Consider the following 25,556-nt stretch of genomic DNA (forward strand, 5'->3'; position numbering starts at 1 on the left):
TTCAATTACACTAAAGTCATATACTGAGTGGGGACTCCCGAACACCAGTCCCAGATCCTTTCAAACAATTCAACCATCACATATCTCAGGATGGGAGGTGGAGGAAAGACCTAAGCTCCGGAACCTCTTAGGGAATACCGCCCCACCCCCCTAAATAATATATCTCACGTTAGGGGTAAGACACATAATTTGAGCCCCGGAACCTCTTTTCAAACGAGGAACCCTTCTCCGTAAGTGTCTCAGGTTAGGAAGGCGGGGCACGACTTTGAGCCCCGGTACGTACTGAAAAGCTCTGCAGAGTTTTCCTTTGGCAGGAGGGGGTGGGATGCGGGCATACGTAGGTTTTTGTGTGAGAGAGAGGGGGAGGGGAGAAGAAGCCGTTTCATCTCCTCCTCTACCACCCCATCTCTTTCTTTCCCCCTCCCTCCCTCCTTCCCTGCTCGCAGAAGGGGCGGCCCCGGGATGCTCGGCGGCCGCCTGCGTGCGGTATATAAGAACCGCGGCGCTCCCTTCTGCCGCAGTGGCCTCTCTGGCGTGTCGCTCCGACGGCAGCGGCGCCCTCCCCGCCACCACCATGATGAGCTACGGCATGGACACGCTTTATAGCGGCCCCTCGTACCGCAAGGAGCCCGGCTTCGCCGGCGGGCGCTACTCGACGGCAGCCGCGCGCTCCGCAGGCGGCAGCGGCTCGCTGGCGTCGAGCGGCTTCCACTCGCAGTCGTGGTCGCGGGGCTCGGCGGTCTCCAGCTACCGGCGTTTGGGGGCGTCGTCGGCGTCCGGGGCCGCGGGCGTCTTGAGCCAGCTTGGCTCGTCGACTGAGAGCCTGGAGTCGTCGCTGAACGGCGACCTGCGCGGGCGCAACGAGAAGGAGGTGCTGCAGGCTCTCAACGACCGCTTCGCCGGCTACATCGACAAGGTGCGGGCGCTAGAGGAGCAGAACCGGCAGCTGGAGGCCGAGGCAGCGGCGCTGCGGCAGCAGCAGGCCGGACGCTCAGCCATCGGGGAGCTGTACGAGCGCGAGATCCGCGACATGCGCGGCACGCTGGTGGTGCTGAGCGCCGAGAAGGGGCAGCTGCAGCTGGAGCAGGAGCACCTCGAAGAGGATCTGGCGCACCTCAAGCAGCGCCTGGACGACGAGAGCCGGCAGCGCGAGGAGGTGGAGGCGGCCATCCGGGCGCTGGGCAAGTACGCCGACGACTCTCAGCTAGCCAAGGGCGAACTGGAGAAGAAGTTGCAGGCGTTGCGCGAGGAGAGCCTTTTCCTGCGCCGCAGCCACGACGACGAGGTGGCCGAGCTGCTGCTCCAGATCCAAGGCAGCAGCGCCCTCCAGGTGGCCGTCGAGGCTCGCGACGCCGCAGCCCGCTCCGACGTCACCTCTGCGCTCAAGGAGATCCGCGCCCAGCTCGAGGGACACACCGTCAAGAGCTCCATCCAGTCCGAGGAGTGGTTCCGAGGTGAGACTATAGACGGGGCAGGCCATCCCGGAAAGGAGGGGGGGCGTCAGGGAGCCCCCCCCCCCGACGGTGGGATAAGAGAGCTGCGCGGGAGGGGGGCAGCTTTGTCCAAAGGAGGGAGGGGGAGGTCACCCCACCCGCAACCCTTCCAGGGACATGGAGAGGGCCGTCGGGGAACCTGGGCGGGGGCAGCAGCTTTGTCGAAAGGGAGGAGGAGGCGGCCACTCGGGAACTGCCCCAAGAATAGGAAGGAAGAAGGAAGGGGACGCCGGGGAGCCACCCGAGAGCCGGCCGGGAAGTAGGGCTGCGTGGGGAGGTACCTTAGTCTAAAGGGGGTCGGTCGGAGAACCATCCTGCAGTTAGGAAGGAAGGCGTGCCGGAGAACCACCTCAGCGGCAGCAGAGGGAGAAAGTGCTGTCTCCTAGCAGCCGCTTCATCAAAGGAGCGGCTAGGAATGGAGGGGGTGTCCCCCGCACTTCATAATCCAAGAGCGGATACAGCCCCCCGCAACTATTTGGAAGTTTCAAAGCTGGGAGCGCGCCTTCGTTGGGAAGGGTCGGCGAATGGGGGCTGGTGGGTTTCATTAATGGTCCCCTTTCTCCCCCGCCCTCAGATAGTAGGGAGCAAAGAACCAGATATGATTCATTCCTCTCCAGGACTATATTTTTCTGGCTATTATATTAATAATGTACCGCCTCGTTATAGTCAAGCATAATAATATGTCATCAATAATTGCAAATTAAATAATTGGTCGTTGTTAGCTGTGAAAAGGAGCGCTTGCAAAATTATCTGCTGATTTTTCTTCTTTTTGGATAAAGAGCCATTTCATCTTGGGGATATTCAAGGGCAGGCTGCGAAAACTTCACACACAAACATACCGGGGAAATCCTCTATTTCTTCCTCTCTTCCCCCCTCTCACATTCGCCTCCCTCCCCATCCCTGAAATCGCGCTCCTAACCCAAGACAAGAGGGAAACAAGTCGCATGGAGCGGAGGAATCTCCAAATGTATTTTTTTTCCGGGGCGGGGGGTTGTACTCTGCGTGCCAGGGTGGGGAGTGGCATCCCTTGATAAGCCATTACTCTGCAAAAATGGAGACCTTGTCATAGAAGTCTCCACGCAAAGGAAGGCGTTGCAATGGGGGCGTGTCCTTATCTCAGTGCCCCCCCAGTACGTCTAAATAGCTTCAACTGGGAAACCTATGATAGCAACACTCTTACAGGTAAAGCTTAACTCCCCCCCTCCCCAAGTGAAGCAGACGAACCGCGTAGAATTGCTTGCATAACATAGGCCAATGCAGTGGACAAGATAATTCTGCAGGGGCGACGGGGGGGGGGCGGCACTGTTCATCGCCCCACCCCAGCTGCTGAGCTGGGAGTGTGTTGGAGGGAGATGTCCTGCCATGGAGGTCAGGCACGCTAGCTTAGATCGAAAAAGATTAGGAAATGCGTTGGGAGGGGAAGAAATGTTGAGGGAAGGGGTGGATAGTCTATTAAAGAAGTTGGGAGGTGGATGAAAGACTCTCTTTCCAGATTCTATAGCGAGGGAAGGAAGACTCCAAAAGGGCCGGGGGGGGGGCGGGCGGGGAGAGAATGCATTCAGGGGCTTAGGGGGCAGTGGTGAACTTTGGGGATAGCTGGACTGTGGGCGCGTTGCTCCATTGCACCAATACGAGAGGGAGGGGAGGAGAGAGGGAGACTGATTCAGCACTGTGGACAGCGGTGGAAGGAAAGTACTGTACAGTATTGCGCCGTCACTCTTGGGGGGATAGAGGAGGGTGTCCTGCAGTTTCTACAGGGAAAAAAAAGATGAATCCATGGCTCTCCTTGGTGCAAAGGCGGCTATATCCCGCCCCCCTCCGGGAGGAGAACGAAATCTGTCACCAGACCTATCCGTACTGCGGAGGTACCTAAGAAAAAGGGGCCGATCCGCCTTGCTGCAGAGAGTGGGGAGAGAAAATGGTGGGAGTAACCATGTGTGGGACGAGGTTGGAGGGGGGGGACGCACGCTGTGTCTGGGGGCCGAGCAGAGGGGCACGTGGCGCCGCTCCGCAGTCTCTGCTGAGTCAGTCCTGCCTCCTGCAGTAACTTGAAGCCAAAGTCAGCTGCACGCGGGGAGGGGGGTTGTGGGGCGGAGGCGGCTGCCAGGCTGGCGCAGCAGGGTGTCTGACTTTTCTTCTTACAGCCCCTCCCCTCCCCTCTCCTCTCCTCTCCTCCCCAGGGCCCCGATCCTCTCCCGCCGCCCCATTTCCCCTCCTCCTCTGGCCATTTCCCAGTTCCCATGGGATCCACCCACACACCTACCTATTGAAGCGAGAAAGGCGCGCTGAAGTGGGGGCGGGGCAGGGACGCCCCGGAAAGGCTGGTAACGTCGGGATCGGATGCAGTTCGGGCGGTCCGTCAAGCGCTCGCGCCTCCCAATGAGTTAGGTGGACCGTGGGAGGGAACCTAAGCTGTTTTACACCGAGTCAGACCATTGGTCCGTGTAGCTCACGGCTACACTGCTACCCCAGAGATTCCTGGATGGGGACATTCCTAGCCCTACCTGGAGACGCCGAGGATAGAACCTGGGACCTTCTGCATGCAAAGCAGGTGCTTAACCTTTTTGCTACGACCTTTCCCCCCTAAACGGAGCCCTTTCTACTCCCAAGCACGGGCCGATTTCAGGGACTGCAGCAAAAGCAAGTTCTCAGAACCAGCCGGATAGTTGGACAGTTCGAGTCACGGTCTCTACCACCTCCTAGCCGCTCTTTTCCTCTCCATGCGCCCCTGGCCATGCTAACCCGCAATCAGCGCCCCCAGGGTGTGGTGGAATGACGCTGTCCAGGGTCCTGATCCAGCCATTTTCCCCAGGACGCTTGCTTTATCACGTTGACAGGCGCGGGGCAGGGGCAGGCGCTGTCCGCGGTGCTGATCCTCATCCTTTGTGCCGTTGTCGGCGGGGGTCCTGATCCCGCTGTTCGATTGATTGGTTGCATTATATACGGTATATCCCACCGTTTCCCCGCAAGGAGCTCAAGGCACCGTACCTGGTGCTCCCCCTCTTCATTTAATCCCTGCAACAACCCTGTGAGGTAGGTTAGGCTGAGAGGCAGTGACTGGCCCAAGGTCACCCACTAAGTTCCATGGCTGAATGGCGATTTGAACCCTGGCTCCCCAGGTCCTAGTCTGCACCACTTTAGACCATGCACAAAGTCTCACAAAGACTGGCTCAGAGTGCTACTAGTGGAGAGAGAGAGAGGCTCCCATCACAATGCCACAATTTATTCCTTGGATTGGTGAGGGGAGTCACATATAACTTCTCCCTAAATGTACCTCCTCATTCTTAGCATTGTAAGGGGAAGTTAGCAGGAGGGACATACCTTTACTTCCTACAGATTGGAAAAATCCCTGCTGTTGTTGCAGTCCAGCTTTAACTAAGTCACCCAGTGTCCAACTCCCTTGTCTTTCCTTAGCCATTCCTGTTTGGTAGCCACCAGCTCTACCTACCCTCCTCCTTTCATAAAGGAGGGCAGCTGCAGGGATGTGAGCCAAATATCTAAGCTGGTTTTCCCACAGGCATCTGGGTGGCAGCTGTGAGAACAAGATAGTGGACTGGATGGGTCATTTCCCTGCTCCAACAGCCAAACTCTGTTTATGTTATTGTGAGAAATTGAAAAGCCTGGCATATGGTGGCACCAGGTTATTATTATTTATTCAACTAAATGTTTCATATAGCACTTTCATTGTGCAAAAAGCAGCACATCTCTTTCCTTTTCATTGGGGGTGCAAACTGCAACACATACACACACACACACACACACAGAGAGAGAGAGAGAGAGAGAGCTTCTAGAATTATCTGTCCCACAAGTCCTTTTAAAGTATGTTGCTTGACAGCTCTTCAGCATGCCTGCATTGTGAAAATGGCACAGGCTTAACAGTGAGTGGGATGTGACCTAATGGCTCTATTATAGTCCTGTCAGGCAGGTTCCTGTACTGAAAGGCGGCTTCAGATGAGATCGTCAGGTTGGCCCCGCAAAAGCAGTTTGATCTGCCTAAAGAGAACCACCAACGGAAAGTAATTGAGATGGACACCTGAAGGTCACTCAATGCAGACAGGTCAATTTTAACACACACACACCCCTTTGCTCACAAGACGAGGTGCTAAAAGGATGGTTCTTCTCCCCAATGCCCCATAGTATGGTCATTTGTAGGGGCTTTTTGAGTTCATTTTCACTACTGATTTTGGCTCCTGTGGTTATTCTAGGTGAAACCATCCAGACATCGTAACATATTGTCACTTCCTTAATTTCCCAATGGAGTAGTTAGTGATGGCCACTAAGCGAAAATGTCACACCACCCACATACAAGAGGCAGGTTATTGGCAAATGTGGGGAAGATATATGGCTTGCAGGATTTAAAAAAAAGTGAAAGGAAAAGAAAGGAAAGGGGTTATGAAGTCCCCCAAATGCAGGTGGGGGGGACTGTTTGATCATGTATACAGATTGAGTTTGTGAGGGGTGTTATGGCTATGTTTATTTAATCTATTCATATCTTGCCTTTTTACAAAAAAAATGCAACCTTTAAAAACATTATTTTAAAAAACACAAAAATAATAACAAACCGGCTAAAAGCAATAATTAAAATACACCAGAACAGATTTAGAACCTGCAGTTAATATACATTGCTCTCTGACCGTGGCTTAGTGATCAGCATTGTCTGCACTTTAGTTTTCAAAGGCGTGTCTGAATAAGAAGGTCTTAGGCTGACAGTGGAAATATAACAAAGAGGAAGCCAGTCTAACCTCTCCTTGGGAAGAAAAGCTACTGTATGGGAGCAGCCGCAGAAGGGGCTTTCTTGTGGATAACCACCTGCCGTGATTCAGATGCTGGTGGGATTGAGAGAAGTTCTAATTTGGCAGCACAACTGCAGTAGTGATTGATGGTAAACTAATCCCCATGCACCAGGCTTCCTGTCCTTGATCCCACAGTTGCTATGCTCTCCCCCAAAAGAACCCTATGGCAGAGGTAGGTCTTTCCCCAACAAGAATGGCTGCCTGCAGGCCCAGACATCACCAAGGCCAGCCCATCTGGCAAAGTATGTTGAGGTTGTTGAGACCAGCTCTCCCTTTCTGAGAGGGGCGCCTCCTATCTGGAGGTCTGGAGTGGGGTTGTGTGAGCTTTGAAGATGAAGAAGAGTTTGGATTTGATATCCTGCTTTATCACTACCCGAAGGAGTCTCAAAGCCGCTAACATTCTCCTTTCCCTTCCTCCTTCACAACAAACACTCTGTGAGATGAGTGAGGCTGAGAGACTTCAAAGAAGTGTGACTAGCCCAAGGTCACCCAGATGTAGATCAGTCAGGGCAACTGTCAGCTAATCTGTGTCTTCTAAGGCTGTCACTCCTCAGACACCATACAGTCTCTCCACCAAGAAGGGGAGAGATTTGAAGTCTCTCTCTCTCTCTCTCTCTCTCTCTCTCTCTCTCTCTCTCTCTCTCTCTCACACACACACACACACACACACACACACACACACACACACCATTGTCTTTGGAGGCTGTTTGCGCTCCCTGTAATACTGAGTTCAGGTGGTTGAGTGCCGACAGGATTTGAGCTCAAAATTGGCCAATGAGAAAGATTTATAAGCATGCTTTGGTGAATCCTGAAGTCTGCAGCAGTACAAAATACTTGAAGGAAAATTAAATTAGGGGACTCCGCCCCCCCCTGAAAAAGCCCACACAACCAAGCAGCCAAAACCAGCAGCCCCAGGAACTACGGAATAATGAATGCCAATTGGAACAGGCAGAAAACCAAGAAAGAGGGGTAGGGGAGAGAATAACTGGTTTGCTTGAGCCTTTTAGAGTAGGGCAGGCTGGAAATCTGAAAAGGAGCGCTCTTAACAAAGCGTGGGGAGACACTGCAAAATTTTGTTGCGGATCCTACTATGAAGAGATCAGTTGTGTATGTAGGTGGTTTGAAGAAGCATCTCTCTTTTTTGGGAATAATATTTATTTATTTTCCTTCACCAAACCTGTACATTTTCCCCCACATGCTTATTTACATATACATTTGTTTGTTACATTTTTCATACAATATCTCGAGCCCTCCTTTCCCAACAAAGAAAGGGAAGGGTAGGGGGGGGGGAACGAAGAAGAAAAAGAAGTTAAGAAAAATATATGCAAATACAAAAAATAAAAAGAAATATCTTGTCTTTGGACTTCCTGTTATCTCCATCAGCATACTTTTTCCTCTTTTGTCATAGAGTGTATATTCAATCCATGCTATCTCTATTTTTACATATCGTTTTACACTCCTATTGCTTTAAACAACCCATTTTCTACAAATCCAAGCAATTTTATTCCCTTTTTTACTCAAACGCTATCATAGAAATTTTGTTCTCAGTGTATTTTCTAACATATTTCTTGTACCTATCCCATTTTTTAAAACAAATTCTTCTTTAACCTTTCCTCTCAAACTGTTTGTTAACTGTGCCATTTCGGCAAATTCCTGAAGTTTATTTTGCCAGTCTATAAGTTTTGGAGCTTCTCTTTCTTTCCATCCTTTGGCATCTCAAGCAGCAGCATGGGCTGTGCTCTGGGTCAGAGGGAGGTGGGGCAGGGGGTTGGTTCAGCCACTCTAGAAAGCAATCTCTGTAGACGGCGGGTCCTCCTCCTCGCTTGGAGAGACTGAGCACCACCACCACCAAACCAGGATGTGTCCTCCTCAGCACCAACTGTTTAAATCATAATTCCTATGCAGTTCTTAAAAGACCAGGTGTTTTGCAGTATTAGCATCCATCTGCACACTAACCCTGCGAGGTGGGTCATCATCACCCACATTCCTGGGGAGGCAGGCACAAGAGCTAGCTTCTAAGCACATCCTTATTTTCATAGAGATATAATTTTTATTGGTTTTTGCACACGTTTTCCAAACATAACATCCCATCTTATACAATATAACAAACCTTTGACTATCACAGCCTAGGACCTCTGTCCACCTCGATTAATGGTTTTCTAACTTTCTTTCTGGTTTTGCATTTTATTTTAATAGTTATTGCTATTCCTATTATTGTTTAATAGTTATTGCTAAATAGTTATTCCTAAATAAACTCCTTCTTAGTCCTTTTTCACAATAATTCATATAGTTCTCCTTACAAAACTTCTTGCAATCCTACAAAGCACAGCCTTATTTTCAAGATGCAGGAAAATCTGTTAGTCTATGTTAGTTTCCATTGGTCAGGATCCATCCATTTATGGCCACGAACACACAGGTGTTTCCTTCTCCTCACCCTTCATTTCTGAGATCACTTAAACCGCACAGTCTTTTTCTAACCGACCTCATCTATTTATTTTTTTTGCTCTTCCTACCCACTGCTTGCCCATATCATTTTTCTATGGTCCCCTAGCTGGAAATGATCCTGGGAAAAGCTTATTCTATATGGCGGTCATAGCTGAGTGGGGAACAGTCCTAGCTCAGCTCTAGAGCATCTGCTTTGCATGCAAAAGGTCCCAGATTCAATCCCTGGCACCCCCGAGTGGTTTTAGAAAAAGACTCCTGTCTGAAGCCCTGGAGAGCTGCTGCCGGTCAGTGCAGACAATACTGAAATAGACAGACCAACAGTTGGGCTCAGTTAAGCAGTTTCATATGTTCCTACCTGTATTCAGAGGTTAACTGCCTTTGAATGCAGAGCTGCCCTGAGCAATCATGACTTATTTCCCAGCCACAGGTGGGGGGGGAGGGGAGGAATCCTGCATTTATTTCAACCCCTTTAAAAATATTCCTAAATCAGAGGCTGCTATCCTGCCTTCTGCAGAGGAGAGCCATATGTTGACTACACATTAGAGAGGCAGTGTGGTTCAGTGGTTATAGTGCCAGACTTAGGACATGGGAGGCCAGGGCTCAAATTCTCACCCAGCCTCTCAACTTATCCTACCCACAGGGTTCTTGCGGGGATTAAATGGGGGGGGGGAATACCATGCACGCCACCTTGAGCTCCTTTGAGAAAAAGTGCAATAAAATAAAATGAAATAAATACATATTTATGCAACATGGAGAATACAGCATTCGTTTAGGCTCCATTCCATTTGCCACCTTTACTGCTGCTGATCCTCTCTGGAGGATCAGAAGTACCAACACATTAAGGTTTGTTTTTCAGGATGCTGCAGTAAGCAATATGTGAATGCAGCAGGCGCCCTTCTCAAAGAGACAAATGATGTATGAGCAGAGGTCAGAAGAGCTCACAGCTACTTAATAATAGCATTCAACTGATTTGGGTTCTGTTTTTTTAAGTTGCGCCTTTTCTTTTTTAATTTTAGCAGATCATTAATGACCCCAATTAAAAGGAAAAACCCTTCATCATCATCGCAGCACGGGCGACTGGAAAGCAGAGAGGGAAAGGGGGTCACATTCATTCTCTGCATCTATCTGCCTGCATATGTGGCAAGGCAGTAACACGGATTATTATCCCTCCACAGGATGCCATCTGAAAATCCAAATTCCCCTCCCCTCCCTCTTGCATCTGGGAGCTAGGAAACCCCTGCTGAATCTAGTGGGTGATCAGGATCTAACCCTCCTTTATAGCCAAGGCTGTATACCTTTTAGCTTACAATGCTGCAAACACGCAGCAAGCTAGCAGCTTAAATAATACAAAACACAGGCAAGAAGCATAAAAATCAGTTGTGGTTTTTTTTTTTGTGAAGAGCGCATATTGAGGCAAGACTATGTGTACAATTGGGAGCAAGATTCATTCCACTTTTAAAGCTGAACAGCTTTAAACGAGTGCAAAACCAGTATATTGTTGTTGTTGTTTTTTAAAAAAACAACCTCTGTTAAGAATGTTCTAATAATGCACAGTTCATCCCCCACTCCCCGGAACTTGCCTAGTTCCAGATGATGATGCTGAATCATGTTGCAGATCCCAGCAGAGGGGGGCTGGGCTGCCCTTTCGTCTCAGGAAGTGAAGTGATGGAGGCTTGGAGGTTCCCATCAGGAGCTGGCCAAAGCAGCTGAATTGTCTTAAGCCTATTATTATCCCTTCCTCCTCTCTTGCCCCCATCTCTCTGCAACTGTGCTAGCTAGGGCTAGCTAGAGCTGGAGGGGGTTGGGGCAAGTGGGCCGGCATTGCAGTGGTGTGCGTGGCCAGTGGCAAAAAATGGGTGGAGCAATAGGCTTCACTGCCGCCTGTGTACCATAGGCTACATTTAAAAGGTAAAGGGACCCCTGACCGTTAGGTCCAGTCGCGGACGACTCTGAGTTGCGGCGCTCATCTCGCGTTATTGGATGAGGGAGCCGGCGTATAGCTTCCAGGTCATGTGGCCAGCATGACAAAGCTGCTTCTGGCGAACCAGAGCAGCCCACGGAAACGCCGTTTACCTTCCCGCTGGAGCGGTACCTATTTATCTACTTGCACTTTGACATGCTTTCAAACTGCTAGGTTGGCAGGAGCTGGGACTGAGCCACGGGAGCTCATCCCGTCATGGGGATTTGAACCGCTGACCTTCTGATCGGCAAGCCGTTAGGCTCAGTGGTTTAACCCACAGTGCCACCCGCGTCCCAGCTATCCCCTTATTTAGTGATTTTGCCAGACTGGAATGTGACCCTGAAATGTGATTGGACGAATTCATGGTCTGGAGGACTAATTCATTGAGGACCAAGCTATTCATTGAGGCTGGTAGACATGATGGCTGCACTTTGCCTCCACGGTTGGAGGCAGGGCCGGATTTAGGTTTGGTGAGGCCCTAAGCTACTGAAGGTAATGGGGCCCTTTATATGTCCAGCTGTCCTTCGTCAACAACAAATTGTCACTGTTTTTTTTTTGTGTTGAATATATGCTATATGGTAATTTGTGGACCTAATAGGTATCGAAAGCCATTTGCACATGTTGCCATGCAACCAGTCCGTGCAGAATGTAGGCACCCTATATGTAGAAATGAGGAAACCAGTGATATTTTAGGGAGCAGGCTAGCAGGCGGGGCTCATTACTTACATTATAGAGGCCTACACAACACCAAACACTGTTGCTGTATGTAGGTTTTGTTTTATTTGTTTTTTATCTTATATTTTGGAAATGTACATCCAGGTTTTTTTTCCTTTAAAATTTTTTTTGGGGGGGGGCCAAGAGAGTGGGGCCCTAAGCTATAGCTTATTTAGTTTATACATAAATCTGGCACTGGTTGGAGGGCAGTAATGCTACTGAACACCAGTTCCTGGAAACCACAGGAGGGGGAAAGGTTCTTGTTCTGGGATCCAGCTTCTGGGCTTCCCATTGGGGCATCTGGGTGGCCACTGTGAGAACAGGATGCTGGATTAGATGATCCACTTGTGTTCTTGTGATCCTGCCTCCTACTTCCCTGGCTAGAGAGAGATGCCCGTAGAAAGCTCTGAATTGTGCATGGCTTAAATGCAGCCTGGGACACGGGTGGCGCTGTGGTCTAAACCACAGAGCCTAGGGCTTGCCGATCAAAAGGTTGGTGGTTCGAATCCCCGCAACGGGGCGAGCTCCCGTTGCTCGGGCCCTGCTCCTGCCCATCTAGCAGTTCGAAAGCACGTCAAACTGCAAATAGATAAATAGGCAACCCCAGAGTCGGTCACGACTGGACCTAATGGTCAGGGGTCCCTTTACCTTTACCTTTAAGGGGATAGCAGAGAGCCTGTCACTGAGGTCTGTCACATAGGAAGGGGCACAGCATGTGAAGAGTCTCAAAGGCTGCATCAAAAGCCCCTGGGGGCACATTTGGCCCCTGGGACTGGAGTTCTCCACCTCTGTTTTAGACCGTTGTGGATGGAGTAGGATTGGCCTGTACTTGGTGCTCTTTCCTTGACGATATATTTTGGCATGCTTTGCGACTGGATAGATGCTGTTTCTCCTTTCCCTTCCCCATGTTGCAGTGAGGCTGGACAAGCTGTCAGAAGCGGCCAAGGTGAATACCGATGCCATCCGTACAGCACAGGAGGAGATTTCCGAATACCGCCATCAGCTGCACTCCAAAACCACCGAGCTCGAAGCTCTCAAGGGGACGAAGGAATCCCTGGAGAGGCAGAGGGCCGACATCGAAGACCGCCATCATGTTGATGTCCTCTCCTATCAGGTAATGTGTGGCCCAATGGCAGCTGCCCATAACAGACTTCCCCAACCAGGTGCCCTTCAAATATCAGGTCTCATCAGCTTCCCACCAGGACTATGGATGGGGCCATAGTCCAGTGATATATAGGTTCACCACCTGGAATTAAATCCACCAGTCTTAGCTGTATAACCCAAGGGTAGCCCAGGATAAGCCAAGCTCTCTTAGGCTGAAAACAGACAAGAATGTTTAAGAAACGAAGTGTTGAAACTTCTCCCACTGCCAGCACTGAAGGAAGATCTAACGACCACCCTTATGAACATCTGTCTGTGGATTGAAGAGGGTGCCAGGGGCGTAGCCAGGATGAAAATCAGGGGGCAAGGGGCGGGGCCAAGGGGAGGGGCCAAGGGGAGGGGGAGGGGCCACAATGGGGCAAGGAAAGCTCCCTTTTCCCTTGCCAGCTTTCCCTCCTCCCGCCCCAGCGATGGCAGAGGGGGAGGAAATCGGGCTGCTCCGACTCCCTCCTCCCCCTCCGCGATCGGCAGGCGCGAGGGGGAGCCAGGATCAGCCCGATTTCGGGCTTCTCCGACTCCCTCCTCCCCCTCCGCGATCGGCAGGGGCGAGGGGGAGCCAGGATCAGCCCGATTTCGGGCTTCTCCGACTCCCTCCTCCCCCTCCGCGATCGGCAGGGGCGAGGGGGAGCCAGGATCAGCCCGAAATCGGGCTGCTCCGACTCCCTTCTCCCCCTCCGCGATTGGCAGGGGCGAGGGGGAGCCAGGATCAGCCCGAAATCGGGCTGCTCCGATCCCCTCCTCCCCCTCTGCAATCGCCGGGGCAGGTGGAGGGAAAGCCCCAGAGCCGCGCAAAGCGGTTGCCTGGCTTTCCCTCCGCCCGCTCCACAGCCAGCCATGGAGAAGGGAGACGGCACCGGGCGGGCAGCGGGGCAGGCTGGCCAGCGGCCCTGCTTCTAGGGGGGGCAATTGCCCCCTCCTGCCCCCCCTGCCTACGCCCATGGAGGGTGCCATCTTTCCTTTTGCCCCCCGCAGAAAAAAAGGGTGATAGTCAATGACAGTCCTACTCAGAGCAGACCGGTTGGAGTTAATAGGCATGAGTAACTTTGGTTTGATAATTTCAATGGATCTATTCTGAGTAGGGCTTACAGTAGGTGTAGTTTGTTAAGAACTCTTAACACCCTTAGGAGTCCCCTGTTTCCTTCTGAGAACTACAGTTTCCCAAGCGATTTAACAATGAATCCCTCTTCACTGGGAACTCTGGGAATTGTTGCTCTGAGAGTGGAATAGGGGCCTCTCCCAGCAACTCTCCGCACTCTTAACAAACAGCACTTCCCAAGATTCTTTGGGGGGAGCCATGACATTATAGTCTAGATGAGACCTAAGGCATACAGCTATTTTTTTTTTTAAAAAAACAGAACTTAGGTGGATCTACACACTGGGGGGGGGCACTATAAAAAGTTAGAAATGAAATCGTTAAAAAAAGAAGAAGAAAAAGCTATGTAAAAATCGCACAGATTTTTTTATTTGCTCTCTGGTGCCATCTCGTGTTGCATGTTTATAATGCATTCAAAACATTGGTGGGTTTTTTTTTAATAAAAAAAAACTAATGTAGCTGAGTCCCTTGTTTGGTTGGCTTGAAGATACCCCCCCCCCCCCTTAGACACACATGCAGATAAACACCATACAAACAACGCTCCTCAAAGCAACCTTATTATGAGTTGTGTTTTGTTGATGCTCCTAACCTGGACAGCTTGTGGATCCTAGAATATGCTGCCAGAACCCTTTGCAAGAGACTCAGGTTCTTTGACGTGGAAAGACCAAAAAGCTAGAATATGGCTGCTGTAGAAGAGAATGGAAAGCCAAATGCTTTAGTCTCAGGCAGTGGTCCAGGGCAAGAAGTGCATTTTGCCTATACAGTATGCACAGCCCTCCCTGACCTTCTCCCAAATGGGCAAGCTTCCTAACAATACTGGCACCATTTAGCAGTTCTTTGCTGTAAATGTCACATTTATAGACATGCCCCTTCAACATACTACATTCCTGTGTGTCTGATCATTCTGCAGCCAATGGAAACCGGCCTCTCCTTGCACTGCTGAGCACATCTCCTTATTGTTATTTTTGTTTGGATTTATTGCACTTGTATCCCACCTTTCCTCCAAGGAACAGAAGGAGATGTATATAGGGCTCTCCCCCCTACAGTACTCACAACAGTCCTGTGAGGTTGGTCAGGCTGAGAGGGGTTGACCTGGCCCAAGGACACCTGGTCAGTTTCCTCATGGACCCTGGTCTCCCAGGTCCTAGTCCAACACTCTAACCACTACACCACACTCCCAAGAAGTGGCAGGTGCCCACCCTTAATGAGTTTTCAGTACCACAGGTTGCCACAGGATACTGATGGTTGACATGTTGCTGTTAGTGCTTCGGCAACAGTTTTTTTTTAATCTGCCCTTGGTTTTCTGTTATTTGTAATTGGTATTTGCGGTTTCAATCCTTTTACTGCCCTGGGATCACTTTTGTGGTGAAGGGTGGCTTAAAACTATCTTTAAATACCTTTAAATAATTAATAATCACACACACACACACAGAGAGAGAGAGAGAGAGAGAGAGAGAGAGAGAGAGAGAGAGAGAATATTTAAGAGTGAAATCTCTTTCTTCCCCTTACAACTTGAACATCTTTGACCTGGATGCAGTTCAAGTGGGACTGCACTGGTTTCGGTGCATGCATAGCCCTCCCATTGAACTGAATGGGGCTTGAGAGTGCTTGGGTTTGGGCTAGATGAAATGCAGGCAGATTTCAGGCTTCTGGGATCTACTTTGCTAGTTACTGGAAGGCATCAGAGGCTGGTCAGAAGTGCCACCAACCTCTGCCTGCCCTCAGCCAGCCCACCACAGGCCTTCCTTCTTACTTACGAGTCCAGGGAAGTGACCCTGGCTGCCAGCTTCCTCCTCTATCATCTCATTGTTGCCCCTTGTAGAACTTGGCAGGGAGGAGGAGGGCGGAGACAAAACTTAGAATTAGTTGGCTCTGCCTGCCATCAGCGCCCCCTAGTGTTGGGCTCCTTGCCTTCTGCCCAAGCGGCCCCAGTGGGCATTAACTGCCACTGGTAGAGGCCTGAGACACACCAATTGCAGCCTAGTCGAAGAGGCACACACTCCAATTGTAATATGATGATAATGATAACCAGTGCTTTTTTTTCTGGGGGGGACACAGGGGGACACATACACCTAAACATGTTGTGAATGTTTGTACTTTTGTCCATTTGATGTACAGTCGTACCTCGGGTTACGTACGCTTCGGGTTGCGTACTTTTTGGGTTACTTACTTGGAGGACCCGGAAGCATTTACTTCCGGGTTTGCCTGCGCTCATGCGCAGGAGCGCGCTTTCGCAGTTGTTCGGGTTACGTACTTTTTGGGTTACGTACCGCACCCTGGAACGAATCAGGTATGTAACCCGAGGTACCACTGTATTTATTTTTCCTGATTTGAACTATAAAATGGTGATTTTCTTGAGTCAAAATGAGAGCATCCCTTAAAAAAAGTTTGTTTGTTTTCAAGAAAGAAAGCACTGACAATAGCTACCTGCCCAACAGGTCACAATGTAAAATATACCATTAAAAACAATTGAAAACAAATTGCAACCATAAGAAGAGGTTGGGTCCTAAAAATAAGACATCTCAAACATCAGAGGCTAAGATAGAGAGGTGCGTCTTCCGCATACAACAAAGATTGAATAATGCCATTGCCAGAAGCACCTGTGTGTGGAGGGGATTAGAAGTCCGGGGGTCCTTTACCTTTTTACCTTACCTAGAAGCCCAGGAATCCCTTTTGAGTATTTGCACACTGTTCTCCTGAAACTGAGGAACCTGGTGCCTTCAGGGTTCCTAAATGCTTACCTTTGGAAAATAAAGAGCAGCTCCTCCTCCGTGTTCTTCCTGCACTCCTTCTCCAGAGTGACCCTAGGAGCCCATCCTCAGGGGCTTTCCTCCATTCACTCCGATTGGCTCTCATCAGCACAAAGAGCAAAACAACTTCATGCTGATTGGGCAGATCTAGGATGCTGGTGGCTACAAAAATAGTACCGTACTTTTCCGTGTATAAGACAAGGTTTTTAAACTCTAAAATAATGTTAAAAACAAAAGCAAAAAAAAAAAAATCTGGGGCCATCTTATACACGGATAGTGCATAGAGGGGGTGGGTGAGTGTTTGCAGCCGTGAGCTGCAACTTGTCAGTGACGATTTGGTGGGTGATTGGTGGCTGCTGCAAGGGCTGCTTTGGATTGGCTGCCGCTGTGGGTGTGCGATTGGTGGCTGCTGAGCGGGCAGGCGTTTGTTTGCTTCTGCAACATGAGCGATCGTGAGCGTTTGTCAGTTGGGTTAGTGATTTTCTTGGGACCCTCGTACCTACAGGACCGCCTCTCCTGGTATGCCCCGTGGAGGACCTTAAGGTCCACAAACAACAATACTCTGGAGATCCCGAGCCATAAGGTGGCTAGATTGGCCTCTACTAGGGCCAGGGCCTTTTCAGTATTGGCCCCAACTTGGTGGAACGCTCTTTCACAGGAGACCAGGGCCCTGCGGGATTTGTCATCTTTCCACAGGGCCTGCAAGACAGAGCTGTTCCGCCTGGCCTTTGGGTTGGACTTAGTCTGACCCCTGTGTTTTCCTCCCTCATGGCTTGGATTTATGGACTACTTAAAATGAGGCTGCATTTTAAATTTTAATACTGTATTTTAATCTGTATTTTAATTAATTGCTTTTTATGTTTTATTGTAATTTTATTGGTGTGAGCCGCTCTGAGCCCGGTTTTGACTGGGGAGGGCGGGGTATAAATAAAAATTTATTATTATTATCTCCTCCCAAAAAGCTCAACAAACTTGGGCAATTGCCCCGCCCCCAAATATCTCAACAACTCTAGGCCATCTCCCCCCATTTTCTTAAATTTGAGTCCCCCCAAATAGTCTTATACATGGGGGCGTGTTATACACAGAAAAATACAGTAATAGATCTTTGATTCCTCCATGACCCTGGACCGGCCACTACCCCACACTGGGTCATCACTGTGGCCCTTCAGCGTCAGTCACCTCACACTCTGCCTAATGCTAGGGCCAGCTTCGACCCTGCGGTTCACTCATTGGCCGCCTTTCATTCTGAAGATGACCCACACCCTTCCTTGCCTCTCTTTCATAGGAGAGCATCGCGCAGCTGGACAATGAGCTGAGGAATACCAAGTGGGAGATGGCAGCCCAGCTGAGGGAATACCAAGACTTGCTGAATGTCAAGATGGCTCTGGATATAGAGATTGCAGCTTACAGGTAAGTGTCGCTTCATATCCCTACTCTGAAAGGCTCACAGGTGTAAGCCCTTCCTCCTCCAGACACGGCATCGTTTCCTTTCATGCTGTCGTGCACAGACTCATCGCTGTGCCTGTCCAGCCTTGTTTTCTTCACCTCGGTCCTTCAATTCCACTTCTCCACAACCCACTCTTTCCTTGTGTTTGTTTATTTATTTATTTATTTATTTTGTAAAAAAATATTTCATTTTAAAATGTATACCCCGCTTTTCTAGGTCTCATAGTGGCATACAACGACTTTTTTTATTTAATGTACAAGATTTGAAACAAAAATGAAACCTCCAACCTCAGAAATTTAAACAAAGAACACCTGAAATATTTTAAAACATCAGAGGAGCACTCAGGACACAAAAGCTTCCTGGAATGAAATGGTTTTAATCAGGCACCTGAAACTCAGCAGGGAGATGACCTATGCCTGACTTCTAGTGGGAGGGAGTTCCACAGAGTTGGGCCCACACAACTGAAGGTGCAGCTTCTTGCTGAGATGAGTCATGCTTCTGGTCCCTGGGAGACCACTAACCCTGCTTCCCTGGGTGAGTTTTTAATTAAAACTGTGGAGTTTTACTTTGGCTGGTGAATCATATTTATTCCCTTGGCCTCGTTGCCAGGAAACTGCCTGGAAAATAATGGCAAGATCTATGTCTAAATAGAGACATAGATCTAGCCATTATTTTCCAGGCACTTTCCTGGCAACGAGGCCAAGGGAATAAATATGATTCACCAACCAAAGTAAAACAAATAGATACTGGTCATCTTCACACCACACACTCAAAGCGCTTTGGTACCACTTTGGCTTCCCCCAAAGGATTCTGGGAGCAGTAGTTCAGTAAGGGTGCTGAGAGTTGTTAGGAGACCCTTATTCCCCTTCCCAGAGCTACAATGCTCAGAGTGGTTTAACAATCAATCCCTCTTGCCTTGCCAGGGAACTCTGGGAATTGTAGCTCTGGGAGGGGAATATAGGGGTCTCCTATCAACTCTCAGCACCCTTACTGAACTACTGCACCCAGAATCCTTTGGGGAAGTCATGACCGTTTAAAGTGATATCATAGCGCTATAAATGTATAGTGTCGATGTGGCCATTTTTGTACACCCTCCTGGTTTTCTGCATGGCGATTGGTACTCGCAGCTAATTGGTTTAGCAGACTCTGACTTCCTTTGATTTCTCCCACCCACCTTTTTTTTGGAAACAGGAAGCTCCTGGAAGGCGAGGAATGCCGCATGGGAGCTGGGCTGGGCCTCTTTCCTTTCCCTGAAGCCCTCCCCAAAGCCCCCAGCATTTCCACCTACATCAAGGTCAAGAGCGAGGAGAAGATCAAAGTGGTGGAGAAGTCCGAGAAGGAGACGGTGATTGTGGAGGAGCAGACCGAGGAAGTTCAAGTGACTGAAGAAGTCACGGAGGAAGAGGGAGGTGAGAAAAAGGAAGAGGAGGAGGAAGAGGGAGAAGAGGAAGGAGAGGAGGGAGGAGAGGAAGAAGAAGAAGGAGACGCAAAAGAGGAAGAAGAACAGGGAGAATCTGAAGGAGAGGGTGGTGAAGAGGAAGAAGAAGAAGAAGAAGAAGAGGGAGAGGGAGAGGCAAAAGAGAAGGAATCTCCAGCAGTGGAAGAAGCTCCAGAAAAAGCACCAACACCTACAGAAAAAGAGGTGAAATCTCCAGACAAGATTCAGTTGCCAGTGAAGGATGATGCCAAATCTCCAGCATCCAAGTCTCCAGCTCCCAAGTCTCCAGCATCCAAGTCTCCAGCCCCCAAATCTCCAGCTCCCAAGTCTCCAGCTCCCAAATCTCCAGCTTCCAAGTCTCCAGCTCCCAAATCTCCAGCTTCCAAGTCTCCAGCTCCCAAGTCTCCGGCGGTTGCCTCCCCGACGCAAGAGGAACCTAAGTCCCCAGGCCAAGCAAAGTCTCCAACAAAGGAAGAGGCCAAGGCTCAGGCAACAAAATCTCCTGAAAAGCCCGCATCCCCTACCAAAGAAGACGCCAAGTCTCCGGCAAAAGCTCTATCTCCCACCAAGGAGGAGAGCAAGTCTCCGGATAAGGTCAAGTCTCCGGCAGCAAAATCTCCGGAGAAAGGGGCAACCCCGACAAAGGAGGAGTCCAAATCTCCAGGGAAGGAGGAGGCGAAGTCCCCAGAGAAAGCTAAGACCCCACCGAAGGCCAAGTCACCTGAGAAGGAGAAGCCGCCACCGAAGGAACCAGCCAAGCCACCTGCGAAGGAGGCCAAGGCCCCCGCCAAAGAGGAGGAGAAAGCTCAGGTGAAGCCAAAAGCAGAGGAGGTGAAGAAGGAGAGCAAGAAAGAAGAGGAGCCCAAGAAGGAGAGCCCGGCCAAGGATGTGCCAAAACAGGAAGCCAAGGTGGAGGAGAAGAAGGGGAAGGAGGAAGACCAGAAGAAAGCCACCAAGCCGGAGCCACCTGCCCCAGAGAAGAAGGAGGAGGCCCCTTCCAAGGCAGAGGATAAAGTGAAGGAAAAGGAGCCCACCAAAGCAGCAGCGAAGGCCAAGCTGGAGGCAGAGAAGGAAGCGGAGAAAGCCAGCAAGAAGGAGTCGGAGCCAAAGGCTCCAGCCCAAGAAGCGAAGGCCAAGGAGCCGAGCAAGCCGGCCGAGAAGGAGGCAGAGAAACCCAAGGTGGAAGAGAAGAAAGAGGAACCCAAGAAGGAGAAAGCGGAGCCCAAGAAGGAGCCGGAGGAGAAGCCCAAAGCTGAAACCAAGCCCAAAGAACCAGCCAAGGCGGAGGTCAAGGAGACCCCCAAGGCTGAGCTGCCAAAGGAGTCGGCCAAAGCCACCAAGCCCAAAGCTGAGAAAGTGGAGAAGTCGTCCAGCACAGACCCCAAAGACAGCAAAGCTGCAGAGGCGGCGGCCGCGGCAGAGGAAAAAGCGAAGAAGAGCGAGAAGTGAGAGGGCGGAAGCTGGAGGCACCCGGCGGATGTCGGAGGAGCTGTTCAAGGGCCCTCCCTGCCTCAGGACGGGCTCCCTTTTCGCCCTTTCCAAGGCTGGACCTTTTCTGCTTAGGCGAGTGGTGACTCTCGCTCACTCGCCGAGGCGTGGAGCTCATGTTAGCAATATGTTTATGTGAAAGAAAAATAAACAAGACACCCCAAATAAGCAATGAACCGAGCCGCCGTCGCCACCCCCCCCCAAAAGGTGGTTCAATAATGTTATGATAGCTTCCATAGCAGAATGTGATATACGCAGAATGCCACATTTAAACACTTGAATTTATTTAAGAAACGGGGAGAGGGAGGGGAGGGGAATATCCAGAGCAAAACTTGACTTCCCTTTTCAAATAAGTGCATTTATTTCCAAGTATGGGCAACGATGGGTCGAATGCAATAAATGAATGTATGCAGTTAGAGCTGGGATTTATGCTTCGGGAGATGTACAGTAGGCTAGAGAATTCCAAAATGATCTTTTAAAAAAAATGCCTTGTCTTCATTTTCACACTGTCGAGAGCTTCATCCAATAGCTGGTCTCAGGAGGAAGGTCATTCAGGGCGCGTTTTATACCGGAAACCTAAATGGGTTTCAAAAGTGGTTCCGTTGCTTCGGTTCCTCACCTCCATTCTTTAAGGGACCCTGGGAAATACAAGTTTACCATGGATACCGAAAAGGGATTTCTCAGCAGAATCCCTTTGCAGGAGAACAACGGTTCCCGATGTTTTCTGGGAGGGAGCCAGGCCGGTCAAAACCGGCTGAAAACCTGGCTTAGGTTTGACGTATTAGATGTGCCCTTTGTCATTAAAAAAAAAAACCATTAAAAAAACCCATGCACCATGCACACACATGCACACACTCACCCACCCACCGGAAAAAAGAAGTGCACTACAGCAAGTCAAACGTTCACTTCCAGTTGCTTCTGTGCAATAAAAGCAAATGAAAATGCTTACAAAGAGCTGACTATCTCCTTTGTGTCATGGTCTCCTTTCTGGGGTGTCAAGAGGGAAGGTTTGGCAGGTGGAGCTCAGTGGTGAACGATTCGCTTTGCATGCAGAAGGTCCCCAGTTCAGTCCCTAGCATCACCGCTGAAAGGGATCAGGAAGTAATGGCCAAGATCTTGGGGAGTCGTTGCCGGAGTGAAATCCTGGGCTCAGTGAGCAACAACAACAACAACAACAACAATTTATACCCCGCCCATCCGGCTGGGTTTCCCCAGCCACTCTGGGTGGCTTCCAACAAAATATTAAAATACAATAGTCCTTCGGATATTAAAAGCTTCCCTAAACAGGGCTGCCTTCAGATGTCTTCTAAAAGTCTGGGAGTTGTTTTTTCCTTTGACATCTGGTGGGAGGGCGTTCCACAGGGTGGGAGCCACTACCGAGAAGGCCCTCTGCCTGGTTCCCTGTAACTTTGCTTCTCGCAGGGAGGGAACCTCCAGAAAGCCCTCTGAGCTGGACCTCCGTGTCTGGGCAGAACGATGGGGGTGGGAGGGGAGGTATACTGGACCGAATGCTCTCTGACCTCAACTTCCTCTGTTCCTTTAACTAGGCTGTTAGAAACCCTGAGCATTAGGGACTGAGATGCACTTGCCTAGGCAGCTCATCCCAGTCTAAGGCTTCCAGATGGGGAGGTCAACTGGCTTGCATGCAGAAGGCCCAAGGCAACTGCTGCCAGTTAGCAAATACAAGATTGAGATGGACCAGATGCTGTATAAAGCAGCTTCCTGTATTTCTGCATCTTAAGGGAAGGCCTGGGATTCAATGGCAGAGCACCTGCTTTTCATGCAGAAGGCTACAGGCCACAACCCTGTCCTGTGGCGCTGAATTCTAAGTGCTAATATATATATATATATATATATATATATATATATATATATATATATATATATTCTCAATGTAGAACATCTGTGCATGCAGAAGGTCCCAGGTTCATTCCCCAGCATCTCCTGGCAGAATGCCCCCTGCCTGAAACTCTGAAGACCTGCTGCCGGTCAGAGTAGACAAAACTGAGCTGAGTGGTCTGCATAAGGCAGCTTCCTCTGTATCCCTTGGCATTAACTCACTGTCCATCGGCTTCCTGCCTAACATTACCTGGTTCCCAAGCTTGCTCATATAATATATATGAGCATCCTAATGTCCTCATAAGTAACCTGTACTACTTAAAACCAATGGATCCACTGGTCTTCTTAATGGATCTTCCTTTTCGCCTTTGGTTTGGCCCCAGGTGTGCTTCTGCTACAAGTCCAGCCTATACCCAAGTGGCTTTCCCACTTTGCAGCAGTATTTTCGATTTGGCACTGCAACCCGCACCCTTGTTTTGCACCTTGCTCAAGGCTGTCCTAGATCCTACAAGTATGCAAGCTGCCTGCGTTCACTCTAAGACTCCTCACCGATTGAGAAATTGTCCTGATCTGCAGCTTGCAGAGTTATATGACACCTGCAGACAATTGAGCATTCATTCCTATTTGTCCAGTACAACTTCCCAGTGCGTATTCCTATCAACTTTCTATGCTGCAAAAAGTCTGCCTTCTTTGGGAGGGGAGGGAAAGATCTTGTTGCACAAGAGCACCAAACCCACTTAATTGCGTACTGTGAATTTGCTGGTATGTGACTGAATCCCATTCACAAAACAACAATGCCCTGGAATCAGCTTTTGTTTGTCTCATTCTCCTCCCAGCCCCAAATACAGGGATAATCACACATGGGGTGGGGTGTGTATGTTACACCGATCCTTCGTGTACTTGAATCAGCCTCGCTGGGGGTTTCCCAAAAGCAGTTATGAGATGCATCTCAGATTGGAGAATTCAAGCTGTGTTTATCAGTGCAGTAATAAAAGCCAGACAAGCGTCTATGTGGAGGAGCGAGACTTTGCACAGATCTTTGTCCGGTTGCCTGCCTGCCCCTTTGGCTCTGCATGCTCTTTCTACACATACAACAGCTTTCTGGGATTTCTATTTTGCTTCCCAACCACAAAACATCCAGAAGTGAGTTACAATGAGAATGAAGCACAGCAATAGCTACATATAAACATATTTAAAAAAAACACAGGACAAAGAACATCAAATTATTATTGGTGCCGCATTGGGAAAACAAAACATCTTTGCCTGGCATCCAAACAATGACAAATCTGGGGCCAGGTGGGCCTCCCTGGGAAGAGCATTCTAAGGATGGAGAGCTGCTATGAAAAAGGTCCCATTCTCTTGTCGCCATTCTCCAGACCTCCCTTCCTGAGGAGCTCAGGTGATAATTTCAGTGTCCAGAAAGGTTCATTTAGGCCAGGGGAAGATGTTCCTGAGCTTTAATGGTCAAAATCAGCATTTTGAAATGGGTTGGATTGGAAACAAAGTGGCAGCCAGTATGGATGCAGATAAACCTGCCAGTCCAAGACATTTTGCCATCTGAGGCGAAGGCCACGATGGTGTCCCTATTCCACCTACAGAGGCTGATCAGATGAATCTCATTGCAATAGGATCGTGTCCTCCTGAAGTCAGCAGGATAGGTTACTGGGTGCTGAGCAGGCCACTGAGCCCACACAGCATCTGCCGCCTTAGGCACCTGCCTCATTTTGCCTAATGGTAGAGCCAGCCCTGCCCACCAAGTCTTCCAAGCAGGTCTTCTTGCTTGCAGAGAAATCCAGACCCATTCCAGCAGAGAACTGGGCCTGGCTGAGGCCGATGGAAATGTAGTTCAAAGCTTCTGGTGGGCACCAGATTTTGGGGAGGCTGCTCCAGATTCAATCTATTCCTGTGCACACCACCACACAGTCGCTTGGCTTTTCAGTCTCAGATGATAGGAGCTGTATCTTGCGGGCACCACATTGCCTACCCCTGCTTTAGTGGAAGGATTTCCCTTCCCTTTATTCCTGGAGAAAAAGAGCTCAGTTGCTCTACATGGAAAACCCATTACAAGGTGAAAAAGACTTTGGCACTTTTGTGACGAAAACCCAGGAGGGGGGAAAAAGAGAAAATATCTGCACAATTACTTAACATTAATTAGCAAGAGCCAATTCAAAACAATTCTTGGCGGCTGCAGGAATTGGAAAGGCGTCTGAAGACCAAACATCAAAAATGAAAGTTAATTGGATATACATAGGAGTCATCAGGAGAGAGAGAGAGATGCAAAGCATTCTCCTTGTTCCCGGGCGCAAGTGCCCTCTGCCAATGTCATTTCATAACACAATGTCTCACTGAGTGGCTCTGGTGGTTTGCATGCAGAAGAGCCCCTGGTCCGAGCCTCCAGCTAAAAGGATCAGGCGACAGGGAGAGACCCGCCTCTGCCCCGAGACCCTGGAGAGCCACTGCCTGTCAGAAAGCAGAAAGATCAAAAGTAGGCACAGCCAGAGCCAATGATAGGCAGTGCAACCCTCTGCCTGCCTGCCTGCCTGCCTGGAGGCAGGTAGCCTGGGTCAGATTGCTGCAGGGCTTCCATTTCTAGCCCATCTTACCTCCAGGGAATTCAAGGTGACTTGTGGTTCTCCCCTTCCCCATTTAAACCTCACAACAACCCTGTGAGGTAGGTTAGGCAGGCCCACGGTCACTCAGTAGGGTTCTTGAGTGGGTAGGGGTTGTTGTTGTTTGTATACCACCCTATACCCGGTCTCAGGGCAGTTACAACGTAAAATCACAACATAAAAACACGAGATAATACAAATAAAAACAAAAAAACAACACAATAACCCACCCACCCCGGCCACATTTTTAAAAGGCATCGGATGTTAATCAGCCAAAGGCCTGGTTAAAGAGGAACCTTTTTATCCCGGCAACTAAAGGTGTATAA

At 49.7% G+C, this 25,556-nt stretch overlaps 1 protein-coding gene across 1 annotated transcript; it reads left to right on the top strand.

Annotated features, from left to right (window-relative positions):
• Nucleotides 1–477: 477 nt before the first annotated feature.
• On the top strand, nucleotides 478–22,086 carry NEFH (neurofilament heavy chain). The gene is made up of 4 exons (XM_035099223.3): nucleotides 478–1,454; nucleotides 12,320–12,519; nucleotides 17,695–17,819; nucleotides 19,048–22,086. Exons 1-4 carry the CDS (start codon nucleotides 575–577, stop codon nucleotides 20,741–20,743), a joined length of 2,901 nt encoding a protein of 966 aa, XP_034955114.2. The 5' UTR covers nucleotides 478–574; the 3' UTR covers nucleotides 20,744–22,086.
• The last annotated feature ends 3,470 nt before the right edge of the window (nucleotides 22,087–25,556 follow it).

This window comes from Zootoca vivipara, chromosome 16 (genome assembly GCF_965207765.1).
Source record: "Zootoca vivipara chromosome 16, rZooViv2.hap1.1, whole genome shotgun sequence".
Classification (NCBI taxonomy): domain Eukaryota; kingdom Metazoa; phylum Chordata; class Lepidosauria; order Squamata; family Lacertidae; genus Zootoca; species Zootoca vivipara.